At 30.9% G+C, this 13157-nt stretch overlaps 2 protein-coding genes and 1 long non-coding RNA gene across 5 annotated transcripts; 2 read left to right on the top strand and 1 right to left on the bottom strand.

Moving 5' to 3' along the window:
• The first annotated feature begins 455 nt into the window (after positions 1-455).
• Positions 456-8918, top strand: LOC101220232 (serine carboxypeptidase-like 35). 3 transcript variants are annotated; one of them, XM_031882857.1, is made up of 8 exons: positions 456-810; positions 4439-4543; positions 4863-5051; positions 5158-5246; positions 5952-6260; positions 6348-6484; positions 7793-7830; positions 8507-8918. In XM_031882857.1, the coding sequence occupies exons 1-8, from the start codon at positions 537-539 to the stop codon at positions 8533-8535; spliced, it is 1170 nt and encodes a 389-aa protein (XP_031738717.1). In that variant the 5' UTR covers positions 456-536; the 3' UTR covers positions 8536-8918. The 3 variants fall into 3 exon arrangements, with proteins under 3 accessions (XP_031738717.1, XP_004149734.1, XP_031738718.1); XM_004149686.3 differs by having other exon boundaries at positions 466-810; positions 7738-7830; XM_031882858.1 differs by lacking the exon at positions 5952-6260 and having other exon boundaries at positions 466-810; positions 7738-7830.
• LOC116402760 lies at positions 8283-10983 on the bottom strand. The gene is made up of 3 exons (XR_004215375.1): positions 10550-10983; positions 10313-10455; positions 8283-8793 (listed from the first exon to the last, which is right to left on the bottom strand). It is a non-coding gene; the product is annotated as an uncharacterized LOC116402760 (long non-coding RNA).
• LOC101222831 (cytochrome P450 86B1) lies at positions 10408-12244 on the top strand. Its single transcript, XM_011653456.2, has 2 exons — positions 10408-11610; positions 11848-12244. The coding sequence occupies exons 1-2, from the start codon at positions 10444-10446 to the stop codon at positions 11995-11997; spliced, it is 1317 nt and encodes a 438-aa protein (XP_011651758.2). The 5' UTR covers positions 10408-10443; the 3' UTR covers positions 11998-12244.
• Positions 12245-13157: the final 913 nt, after the last annotated feature.

The raw sequence follows: 13157 nt of genomic DNA, 5'->3' as shown, positions 1-13157 counted from the left end.
TAGTAGAACTTAATAGTTATATTAAAACTTGACAAATTACATACTCGTGGATTAAGCCTAAATTGAAGTAAAATAATAACAATTTGTTGTCTAAATGTGGGTAAGTATATACATAGGGTAAACTTGTGGGATCCAAATTGTGAAAACCAAAACAGAAAAGCATGGAAAACTTGTATTTGATTCCAACCTCTTATTAGAAAAGGACAACACAACACCGCGAGTTGCAATTGCAAAGCAAATTTTAATTAGCCATCTCCGCTAATCATTTCGTAAAATGCAAATCCTTCCAATGCTAATCCCTTCAAATATTTATACCCATTTTTATATCCACTTTTTTTTTTCTTTTTTCAAATTTATTAAATTAACAACACAATTAACATAAGTAAATAAAAACTCCAAACTTTTAATTTTACTCTAAAATAAGAGAGAGAGAGAGAGTGAAAATGGAGTCCTTGGTCTTGGGTTGGTGCTCCTACAAATACCCCTTTTTCCAATTCCCATTTCTCCTCACTTTCTCTCTATTTCTCTAATTGCCAATGGCTTTCTTTCGAAATTCCATTTTTTTCATTCTCCTCTTGGCCACGGCGGCGGCGGTGGAATTGGAGGCGGATCGGGAAGCGCGGCGCAGAGAGAGCGACAGAGTCACCGATTTGCCAGGGCAGCCGCCGGTTAAGTTCAACCACTACGCCGGCTATGTGAAGCTCCGTCCCGAGCAACCACAGGACCAAAAGGCATTGTTCTATTGGTTCTTCGAAGCCCATGAACCAAACGATGTTGCTTCTAAGCCCCTCGTTCTCTGGCTCAATGGAGGTTCGTTTTTCTTCTATTTATCTTTTTTTTTTGCTGGCCAACGTTGCTGTGTTTGAAATCTGAGTTTTATTTTCAAATTCATTCTTAAGCATCATTGTATATTTTAATCTTAGTTTTTCATTAAATACAAACACTAATATCAATGTCTATTAATTAAATTAATATATCATGTAGTAAAATTTTGAATGTCTTGAAAAGTGACGAAAAATAGCAGTTTTTAATTGATTATAATTTTGTTTAATTTATTTTTCTACATTCATACTGTAGACAATAAATTAACACTAAAAATAAAAATGTACTCAGTAAAATTGTAATATTTTAAGTTTAATAGATAAAATTAAAATTAAATTCAAAACTTCAAATAAATTACCTAACCTTTTGAAACTTCCCAAGTTAAATAAAAATTATACTCAAAACTTAAAAGCCTAAATTAAGTGTTTATTTAAATTTTGTCTCTTAAAGTTCTTTTCAACTCTAAATTGACTAAATAATAATTTTTTTTTTATATACAAATGAAATACATCTGTATATAATTTTCAAAATTTATACCAAAAATGTTATGAATAATAAAAGGTTTTTTTTTTTTTTTTTTTTTTAAGAATCAACTATTTAAGATTTATTAAGAACGTTGGGGACTAAGTTTACAATTTATTTATTTTTATTAGTTGCTTCTTAGTTTTGTTCTCAATCCCATTTCTAGTAGGTAGGATTTGCATCACCACTCTAAAAAGAATCCAAATAATAGTTTTCAAATTTTGGTATAAATTTCAAACAAATGATTTTTCTTTCAAAATTTAAAATACTATTTTAGAACAAACTTGTTCACATGTTAGATGAAAATTGTGACTTTGTATTTGATATAGAGATAAGTAATTTTAAATTTTAAAAAGAAATTAAAGGACAAAGGAATATGGAGTCATTTTTGTAGTTTAGCCTTTTTTTTTCTCTTTCACAGCATCACATGTATGGGATTATTATTTCGTGTGCTATATTTACATTAACATTTCTTATTATAAAATTAAATAGGTTGATTATATGTGACGTTAAAATATGTTTAGATTGAGATAATGTTATATAGTAAAAAGAATTACTCAAAATATTATAAAATAAAAAATAAGTTACAGTACAAAAATTTTGTTCAAAAAGACAACATTTGATAAAATTTATATCTTTTAATAGTTTTATTAAATGTAAATAATTTGTCATTTTTTTCTACTTTTCAAAAAATTGCTATATATACTGTAGTTTCAACATCAAAGTCCATGTTCTTTTGTTTTTCTAGAAAAAAAATTCCAAAACTTTGGTTTGTGTAACCTACATTTTTTGATGGGTTTAGGGTAAAATTAAAAATAAAAAATGTAAAGAGATCACATTGCTAATAGTTAATATGCTTCCATTTTTTTTTAATATTTTCTTTTACTTTTAAAAGGCTGATGGATTTCTAAGAAAAAAAAGAAAAATGCAAACGTGTGTGAAACCAATTAAAATTTTTCGTGCTACAACTTTTGTGTTTTGTTTTATAAAAAATTAAAGATCGTTTTTAAATATAGCTAAACCGCTAGTAAAAGTTTATTTTTTTATGAATAATAGATAGATCGAAATAAACATGTTTTAATTTAGTGATAGACATTAATAAATGTATTATATAATTAAAAAATGTATAACAAATATAACATAAAAGCTTTTATACTTAATCTAAAAATTCATTTTCTCTCCTGTGATTGTTGCTTGGAAATTATTATTACACCTATGCATGTATGTCTTTTTCAAATAAAATAAATATGGTTTTGATTTTGGTTTGAGAGGAAAAAAACAAAAGGAAATAGGAAAGAAAAAACAAAAAGGAAAGGAAGAAACAAAAATGGACATCGACCAAAAGAAGTATTTATTATATGAAAAATTGTAAAAAAAGAAATAGAAGATTGCACAAAATACTTATATTTTACATAAAAAGTGCAATGAATTTTGTAAAGAAATAGTTAATTTATGGATTTGTAATATTTTGTATTTGTAAAAAGGATATGTTTGGTCCCAACAACAATAATGATGAAGTTGTGAATAGAGTGTATGGTAGCATTATGTTAGTTGTGCATAGTCAATCCTACTTTACTTTCCCACCCCATTAGATATCCACCAATTTCATCTCAAGATATTACAATTTCTTAACATTATCTTTGGAAACTCATATGCTTCTTTTTTTTCAATTTTATAAATCAAAATTTAATCATCCACTGACTCAAGATATCAATATATATACAATAAAAACCAGTAGAGGATTTATATATATATTAAAAAACAGAAGTCCTAAAAGAATTGAAAAAAAAAGGAGGAAAATGGGGTGTGAGAGTAAAAAGTAAAAAGTAAAAAGAGGGGAGAAAGATAGAGAAGGCGTGCACACGAGGGTGGTGTGTCAACTAAGGGACTTGTGTTCTTAAAAGGAGTGTGCAGTCAGTCAGTGATCCTAACAAAAACAAAAGAGAAAAGACTCAAATTAATATTCTCTTTCCCCGTTACCTAACGGTTCCTTTTCCTTTTCTCTCCCTCAACCTACCTTTCTTTTATCATCTCCATATGCTTCACTATTTTCTTTTCTTTCTTTTCTTCTTTCTCTCCTTATTGTTTTGTTTTTTGAATCCTCCTTTAATAGGATTCTTTTAATAAACTCTTGGTTGGGTTTAGATGGTAGTTTAGTATATATGGTTTTAAATTTGATTCTTTTTTGCTTCCTTCTATCTTTTTTTTTTTTTTTTACTTTAATCAAATAATAATTGGCTACAACTAATACATTATATTTTCTAATACTCTAATACTTGTTACCAAGGCTAAAAACAAGGTTAAAGGAAGGGTCAGAGAAGAGAAATTTAACATGACAGTTTTGATATCCCTATTCGGTGAAAGCTACTTACATTTGTACAACTTTTACGCTCAAATGAAGAGATTAATTTATTAAGATTCAAATAAGTACAAATTCACTAAAATCAATTTACGTCTTCCAGACATTGATAACTCCTGGTAACATTTATATTACTAGATGTTATCATGCACCTCTTGACATTAATAATTGAATCTTTAGATCGAGTAAGCCTTCCTTTATCTTTTGTCTTTCTTTGTATTCATGGATCAATTTCTTTTTCTTGACTAAAGTGTTCAACACTACATACAAAATACTCTTCAATTGAAGGTAAAGACTTTCCTTCCAATTCAATTTTTGAACCAGGAACAAATGCAAAATTTTTCTTCTTGATTTTTTTCAATAATCTTTTCAAGATAGTCCAACAATTACTTATAGGAAGAGTTTGTGCAGATATGATACAGTGATTATCCAAAAAAAAAAAAAAAACCACTAATGAAACTGACTTTAATTAGTTTATGAATGAAGTATTAAAAAAGATTTTCTTTATTAGTTCAAATGTAGAAGATATTAATCAATTTAACTTAGTGTTTATTTATTTATTTTTCTTTGTAATTATAATCGTTAGAGGGTAAGGGAAATTTGAATATCAGAAACTCGTAAGTATGATAAATAAACTTATAAATATAAATATAGAAACAGGTGAGAGAGATTGATTTGATGATGTTGATGTTATTTAAGAAGGTTATGATATATATATTGATATTGATATAATAGGACCTGGGTGCTCATCTATAGCCTATGGAGCTGCACAAGAGTTAGGCCCCTTCCTTGTTCAAAGCAATGGCCAACTAAAACTCAATGATTTCTCTTGGAACAAAGGTACCCTCTTCACTTACACTTCCCTTCCTAACATATATAATTGTTATTTCCCTTGCTTTTAAATATTTCATCCATAAACATTCATCAACTATTTTATTTTTAAAAGATTGAGATGGTTATGAGGAAAAAAAATAATGTTTTAGCAAACACATTATTGTGTAAATATTCAATTTTGTGCTAATGTTAGACAGTGAAAACTTACTACGTTAATTGGAGTTGGTTTGATTTTACATGTTTTTTAAAATTAATTATTAATTATTTGAAGAAATTAATTTAAATGATGTAAACTAAGTGATGAAAATGGGGTTACGTTGTTCAGCTGCAAACATGCTATTTTTGGAGGCACCAATAGGAGTGGGATATTCATATACAAACAAAACAACAGATTTAGAAAAGCTTGGAGATAAAATCACTGCCGAAGATTCATATGCTTTTCTTATTGGTTGGTTCAAAAGATTCCCAAATTTCAAACTTCATCATTTCTATGTTGCTGGAGAGAGCTATGCTGGTATTTCTTTTCTTTTTTTCTTTTTAATCTATTTCACTTTCACCCTTTTTTTCTTTTATTATGAGAATTTGATAGCCCAAAATTAAATTACTTAAAACATGATTAGGTCACTATGTTCCTCAGCTAGCTGACATGATTCATGAAAGAAACCAAAATTCTTCAAAGGATACTTTTATTAATCTCAAGGGCTTCATGGTAAGGCTTTCTTTTAGTCCTTTTTTAATTATACTATAAATATTCTCTATCAATGCTGTGTTTATAAACAAATACACTCCCACCAACTTTATCAATCTATACAAATTTTTGTTAACATTTTTTATTTTAAATAAACACTACTTTTATTCGTGTAATTTTTGTTTTGTCTCTCCTACTTTTAAAATGTTTATTTAGTTCATTTTAATTCATGTACTTTTAAAATGTTCGTTTTAGTTCTTATACTTTCAATTTTGGTTCATTCATCTCTTGATCTTCAAAATTTCAATAAGTGACTATTTTGATCCCTAAAGTAAAAGGATCAAAATTGTCACTTTTTTTTACAACATGAACTCAGCCCAATTGATACATGTTTGTACTCGAAAACAAGAAGTCTCAAGTTTAAATTTTCCTACCATTATTATTTTCCTACCATTCTCAAGTCTCAAGAAGTCTCAACATACAAACGGTTATGTTGTATTACAATATATTTTCAGAAGAAAAAAAATGTCACTTTTTTTTTTAAAGTGCAAGGACCAAAATCAACCAAAATTGAAAGCCATTTGAAACTAAAAGTACAAATAACCAAAATAGCATTTAATCATATATATTTTTATATATTTATGTTACAAATTGCAAACTACATGGATAAATGGTTACAAATTCAAAAACATAAATACAGACTAAAGTGAGGATTGAAATCATCAGATAGGGAATGCAGCAATTGATGACGAAAGAGATTCAAAGGGAATGGTGGAATATGCATGGACCCATGGGATCATTTCAGATAAACTATATCACAACATTATGAATGAATGCTCATTCACAACTGATTCCAACTCCACTAACCAAACAACTACTCACTGTGAAGAACATGCCAGAGGCTTTTCTTTAGCTTACTCTCACATTGATATTTATAGCATTTATTCTCCTATTTGTCTCTCTTCTTCTTCTACTTCTAACTTTACTTCTTCAATACTTCTCACTGCTACTCCGCCTCGAATCTTCTCCATGCACGTAAGTTTCGAAAACTAAAAGAAAATTTAATCTTTAGGACTTTGTTTAATTATGTGTTTGGATGATATAATGATATGATTGAAACAGGAGCTATGGCATAAGCTTCCATTGGGGTACGATCCATGTACTGAAGCTTATGCAAATAAGTTTTTCAATAGAGAGGATGTTCAAAGGGCCCTTCATGCTAATGTTACCAAACTCTCATATCCTTATACTCCTTGCAGGTACCATTTCTCTACCTCTTACATTCATTTTAGTCCCAAAACTTTCTCAAGTGTTTTGCGTGTGCCTCTTTAGTATGTGAAAATCAGAGACGACTCAAGCAAACTCAAAAGATTCTTAATTTCAAATTCTTAGTTTTCGTATCGTGTGTATATATATATATATATTTTTAAGGGTTAGGACTAGTTGTTGCATTTTAATGGGAGAAATGAGATGTGCAATAAATATTGGGGGGTGGGAAAGAGAGTTAAAAGAGAGAGTTAGTGTGTGCAATGAATAAGAGCATGTGTTGAATGATTGAAGTGGAGCTTTCCTCTTCTGCTTTCTTCTGCCATTGCCATTAAAACCATCTTAATCAATTTTCTGAATCTTCTCTCTTTCTCTCTATTCACATCACCACTCTATAAACGCACATACCTATATAATTATATATATTTTGTTGCTCAAATTTTAGATTTTGTTTTAACCTCTAAACTTTGTTACATACGTACACGAAAGTAACTATTTTTTTTCTTCCTTTTCTCTTTCTTTTCTAGTTTATGTCATTTGAATACGTTCACGTTATAACATTTAAACATAACATCTAAAATTCTTTTTTTAAAAAATAAAATAAAAATATTCACGTTTACTTCTAAAATGAAAATTAGACACTGTGAAATAGATATAACATAAATATTTCATTTTCAAAACCTGATTTTCATATCATGTATGAAAGTTAGAGGTGCAATATTGAAACTTTTAAAGAGACATTCGGAGCATGGAGTGAGTTATTATAATATATAGGTTATTATAGTTTGCATTTGGATTATAGATTATTATAATTTGAGTTATTATAATCTATGTTTGAAAAGGTGAATAAGAAATAATACCATATAACGAGAGATGGGGTAAAGAATAGTGAAAAGGGAGAATGAAGAATATAAAAAAGAGGAAGTGAGGAATAGAGAAAGTAATGAAAAAAAAAAGTAGAATAGTTGATGAATCCTATATTCTAGTATTATGATAATTTTTGGAACAAATATGAAATTGGCAAACTCCTCTCGGCTACCGAAAATATAAGGAAAGTATAGGAGATATATTTTAAATAAATGATAAAGTTTGGAGATATTTCTACAGTTTGGACAAAAGTTAAAACAAAATTATAAGTTATTATTATTTATGTTGTAATATATTAAAAAAGAGGAAACAAGAAACAAGAACATACACATCATTATATTATAATTATTAATAATGTTTTATTGGTTTTGGTGGAAAGCGGTGTGATTCAACAGTGGACTGACTCACCTACTTCTATTTTGCCTACCATTCAGAAGCTTCTCAATGCTGGTTTGCGTATTTGGGTTTATAGGTAAATCTTTTTTTATTCCTAATACAATTTTTAATTTAATTTTCACCGTCTTCCCCCTATTCTATATTTTTCTATACAATTTTCAAATTTTATTACTGTATTTAGATGTGTGGAGATTAAAGAGACATTAAAAGTTATAGAGGAAAAAGAAAATGATAGAAAGGGAACTTTTTTTCTTTTCCAGTATCATGATTCAGTAATCGGTGAGGATTTAATTCAATTTCTTTGCCAAAAAGAGATAAATTTTTAGGGTTTCAACAAATATGTTGACGTAGAAGAGAAATTTAATGATGGAAAAAACAAGTTAGAGTGAAAAAAGTATGTAAGTAAAATTAAAATCTTGAAAGAACTTAAATTGATTTGTGGAATTGTCTTTCACTCTTAGGACAGAAGTTAAGATCACAAGTGTCTTGTTGTTAATTTGAAGTTGACACGTACGAAAATGAAATATATTAAGATGAAAAAAGTATATATATTTTTTGTTTGAGCAACCATAGAAGTAGAGGATTGAAATCTTCACACCTAGTAGTTGTCTTATTAATTTCACTATTCTATGCTTGAATTGATAGAACACATTCTTCTATTAGAAGAATGAAAATGATAATAACGTTTTCAAAAGTTTTTAAATTATAAGGTATTCTAAACTGACGACCCTATAATAATGATCATTATACAGTGGAGATACGGATGGACGAGTACCGATAACATCAACCAGATATAGCATAAACAAGATGGAGTTAGAAATTGAAGAAGAGTGGAGGGCATGGTACCACAAACAAGAAGTAGCCGGTTGGGTTGAAACCTACAAAGGAGGGCTCATATTGGCTACTGTGAGAGGGGCAGGCCATCAAGTCCCTGTATTTGCTCCTCAGCAATCTCTCGCCCTTTTCTCTTATTTCCTTTCTGCCAACACTTTGCCTTCCACTCGCTCTTAAATTGTCCAATCTTAGATCCATACGATAACTGTTTTGTTTTTTTAAAAAAACAAAGATAACTCATTAATAATTCTTTTTCTATGCAGTTAAAATTAATGTATGATAGTAAAACGTTCAAGTTAAATATCACTGACCGGAAGTAGTTTATATATATATAACATGTTTAAAGACATGATAGGTTAATTACTTCAAATATTTTGATTACTTTTGTCCCAAAGGTAAAATAATATTGGTAACAAGTATCTTAATTTATCACTATAGGAAGTTTAGTTGAATAGTAATATTTCGTTGTAAATAAATTAAGTTAGCTTAGAAAATTATAAAAAACTTGATAAACTTTTTTTTTTCTTTGAGAAAAATAACTTAACAATCGTTCGACAAAAAGTTTTATATTTGTGTAAAAAATATGTATCTATTTGTTCACACTTTGGGTAAATACTCCAATTCACAAACGAGTATTAGAAACTTTTTATTTCTTCTTAAAGGAATATTTCCTAATTTCATAATAAAAACCTCATTGTAATATAATTTGATATACAGTTTTTCATTTGATTACAAATTCCAAATTTATCGACCAAAATACACTTTTATCAAACACAAACTTAGAATAAACCCAGGGCTAAATAATCTCAGACTCAACAACTCGCTAAACTGTGAACCAAAATATTCCCTAAGTCAACAACCTATTAAACAAAACAAATAAATAAATAATAACATACTAAACATTTTCTTAGAATCTATAGTGGCAACTTTAAAAGTTTAGAACTAATGTTGTAATTTAACCAAAATTTAATTTGACTTGGTAATATAATAAATAAATAAACTCCGAGATTAAACTTTACAGAGTTCTTACCATCACAAATCAAACACTACTATTTTTCATTCTAAATATATGAAAACCATTCCTTTAGAACTCCATCTACAAACATTACTCTACGCAACCATCTTGCCCGAAACTTCTTATATTTCTGAAAACTCTATGTAAAACACATCATTATAGTTTCAAGGTTGATGATTCGATGACCTACTTAGATATAAAACATTAGTTACCATCGTACACATTTTAGCAAGAAACCAAAACTACTCCCACTTTGTAATGCAAGTGGCAAAGAAAATCTATGAAGAATTAACTAAAGAACTAATATTTGGGGTAAAAAAAGATTAGGTTATCATCCACACCCACTCCCCATCTTCCAAATTTACTCTTCCCCTTCACTAAAACATGATTTATGAATATGATTTCCACCATTAGAAACTAAGAGAACGAACATTCCCAATTTAAGTAAGTGTGATTAGAAAAAGAACTAAGAAACCAAGTGGACAAAAGTGACATAAAATTCCATAAACCCTATCTCAAGAAACCTCCTACAACCATGGAAATAAATTTGTAGACAAAATCAAACACCACAAACAACTATTTTTTCAGTTCACCAAATCAAAACAATCTGCAAAACCATGTTTCCCAAGAAACATAAATGGATTCTCCTTCTCCATCTGACCAACTCTCTATATCATATAATGTATGATGCTTATAAAAACATACCAACCTTAAAGAGTAGGTATTTCTCATGTGCGTTTTTGCACCCTTTCTCTGTTAGCGTTAGCCCATCACCATGTTGAGCTCCGGAAACCTCACCCCTATCTCCTCCGGTGAATTCCCATCTCAGAGATTGGTTGCATGGAATCTCTTCTTCTTACCCGACATTCAAATGTTAGAGATATTCATAGCAATTTTTATTTTTACAGCAACAAGATCATTGAGGCAAAAAAGAAACAGGGGCTACCTGTGTGGCCAGTTGTCGGAATGTTACCGTCTTTAGTCACTGGACTCCGAAGCAACTTGTATGAATGGATCACCGAAGTGCTATGCCGTCAAAATGGAACTTTCAGATTCAAAGGGCCATGGTTCAGTAGCTTGAATTGGGTTGTAACTTCAGATCCTCGTAACATTGAGCACATTCTGAAAACAGAGTTTCTCAAGTACCCAAAAGGCTCCTTCTTCCGTGAAACAGTCCATGACCTTCTCGGCGACGGAATCTTCAACGCGGACGGCGAGATTTGGCACAAGCAGAGGAAGACAACCAGCATCGAATTCCATTCAGCAAAGTTCCGACAACTCACTGTGGAGTCCCTCCACGAGTTAGTCCACTCTCGGCTCCTCCCTATTTTACACAGACATTTCGTCGAACACTTGGTGCCCATTGATCTCCAAGACATTCTTCTACGCCTAACATTCGACAATGTCTGTATGATCGCATTCGGCGTTGAACCCGGCTGTTTGAACCCTAATTTACCAGTGATTCCCTTCGCCCACGCCTTCGAGGTGGCAACGGAAGCGACCGTTCTTCGATTCGTAACACCGCAATTCTTATGGAAAACAATGAGGCATTTCAATTTAGGAACAGAAAAGAGTCTCAAATTCGCCCTAAAAGAGGTCAATGAATTCGCAATGAACGTAATTGAAAAGAGAAGAAGAGAGAAGGTCAATGAAACCGAGAGATCGGACCTGTTATCAGTGTTTACGGGACTGAAGGACGAGAACGGGGAGCCGTATTCGGACAAGTTCTTGAAAGATATATGCGTGAATTTTATACTTGCCGGAAGAGATACGTCGTCAGTAGCGTCGAGTTGGTTCTTTTGGCTGATTGATCGAAATCCAGAAGTGGAAGAGAGAATTGTGGAGGAGATCTGCCGGATATTGAAGAAGAGAGGAGAGGCGGCGGGGGAATCGTCGGGCGGCAATGTGAAGTTTGAAGTAGAAGAGATAAAGAAGATGGAATATTTGCAAGCCGCTCTTTCTGAAGCTTTGAGATTGTTCCCTTCTGTGCCTGTTGATCACAAGGAGGTGAGTTCTTCTTATTTATACCTTTCCTCATCTCATGGGGTTGGGTCCTTTTTCAAATAAACAATTTGCAAATGTGACCTCGACATTTTTGTAGTTCAAGAATTGTAGGGTGGAGACTGAATTATCCAACTTTTGAGAGTAATTAGTGTGGTCTCGAGAGTAACCATGTAGGAGTTTTTATTTATTTTCTCAATATTGATATAGCATTACTTACTATCATTTAAACCCAATGGTTAGGTCATTCAGGATGATGTATTACCAAATGGAACAGAGCTAAAGAAGGGAACAAAACTGGTCTATGCAATATATGCAATGGGTAGAACGGAGGCAATATGGGGAAAAGATTGTTATGAATTCAAGCCAGAGAGATGGTTAAGAGATGGTTAAGAGATGGTCGATTTACGGCCGTGCTTGGGAAAAGATTTTGCATACTACCAAATGAAGTACATTTCTGCCTCTGTCATCCTCCGCTACCGTGTTAGAGTGGCATAGAAGCACCATGTGGTACCAAAGCTTGCTTTGACAATGTACATGAAATATGGCTTAAAGGTGAATTTGTTCAAACGTGACAAAAAAGAGATTGAAAAGAACTTCAAAACTAAATAATGCAAGGAATGAAATGAGGGATTCTCTTTGGATTTTTCTACAAATAAAATGGTTGATAAATACGAGTGAATTTTAGATTTGGTTGGGTGTTGGAGGTTAATTGAATGAACATGATCTTATTACGACTATTGTTACAGGTTTGTTAAAATTTAACTAAATCAAACACCATCTAAAAAGAAAATTAAACTTTAATTTGATTGTCCATCTATCCCCTAATAACCATTTCATATAAATTCAAAGTTTTAAGCAAAATTATCACAAAATATGAATGTTGAGAAAATTTCGACCAATTAAATTTCGTCAGATCATTACACCAAAATTGTAATGATTATGATTTGATTGGATTTGGATAGTAAGTTTTTCCATATCCAACTCAATTCAAGTCCCGGATGAAAAATCGAGCCAAATAAGGTACCCGAGCTCGCCAAGAAAATGGACCCAAGTCCAAGCTCAAGCTACCAAGCATATGAGCCCAAACCCAATAAGCAAACGACCCAAATCCAAGCTCAAGCTAACAAGCATATGAGCCCAAGCCCAATAAGTAAACGAGCCCAAACCCAATAAGTAAACGAGCCCAAGTCCAAGTCCACGTAAAGCTTATGAAAATTCTCTATAAATAGACATTTTGTCACTCATTTGAGAGGATCTTTGGTTGAAGGAAGAATGGAAGCTGTGAAGAATTGAATTTTCAAACTTCTACAAGCTCTCAAGACGTGCAAGTCCAAATCAACATCTTTTGAAGTTCAAATCAACTTGCAACTACAATATCTTGAAGACCGAAAATTAAGAAGTTCTAAAGTTTTTATTATGTATTTGGAAGAAAAACATCAAATGAATAAATAACAGAAACTATATTCACAATATTCGTCAATATACAAAATTTAATTCCACGAATTACATTTCTTTGAAATCTCTTGTGAACAATAATTTCAATAAAAAGA

This window comes from Cucumis sativus, chromosome 3 (genome assembly GCF_000004075.3).
Source record: "Cucumis sativus cultivar 9930 chromosome 3, Cucumber_9930_V3, whole genome shotgun sequence".
Lineage (NCBI taxonomy): Eukaryota > Viridiplantae > Streptophyta > Magnoliopsida > Cucurbitales > Cucurbitaceae > Cucumis > Cucumis sativus.
The sequence above is the reverse complement of the archived record's forward strand: the minus strand, read 5'-3'. Positions and strand labels throughout refer to the sequence as shown.

Coding starts and splice junctions, on each gene's coding strand:
- LOC101222831 (XM_011653456.2), top strand. CDS start 10,444: ATGGAATCTCTTCTTCTTACCCGACATTCAAATGTTAGAGATATTCAT. Junction 11,611..11,847: donor TGCCTGTTGATCACAAGGAG/GTGAGTTCTTCT, acceptor CCCAATGGTTAG/GTCATTCAGGATGATGTATT.
- LOC101220232 (XM_004149686.3), top strand. CDS start 537: ATGGCTTTCTTTCGAAATTCCATTTTTTTCATTCTCCTCTTGGCCACG. Junction 5,052..5,157: donor TGCTGGAGAGAGCTATGCTG/GTATTTCTTTTC, acceptor AAACATGATTAG/GTCACTATGTTCCTCAGCTA. Junction 7,831..8,506: donor TTGCGTATTTGGGTTTATAG/GTAAATCTTTTT, acceptor ATCATTATACAG/TGGAGATACGGATGGACGAG.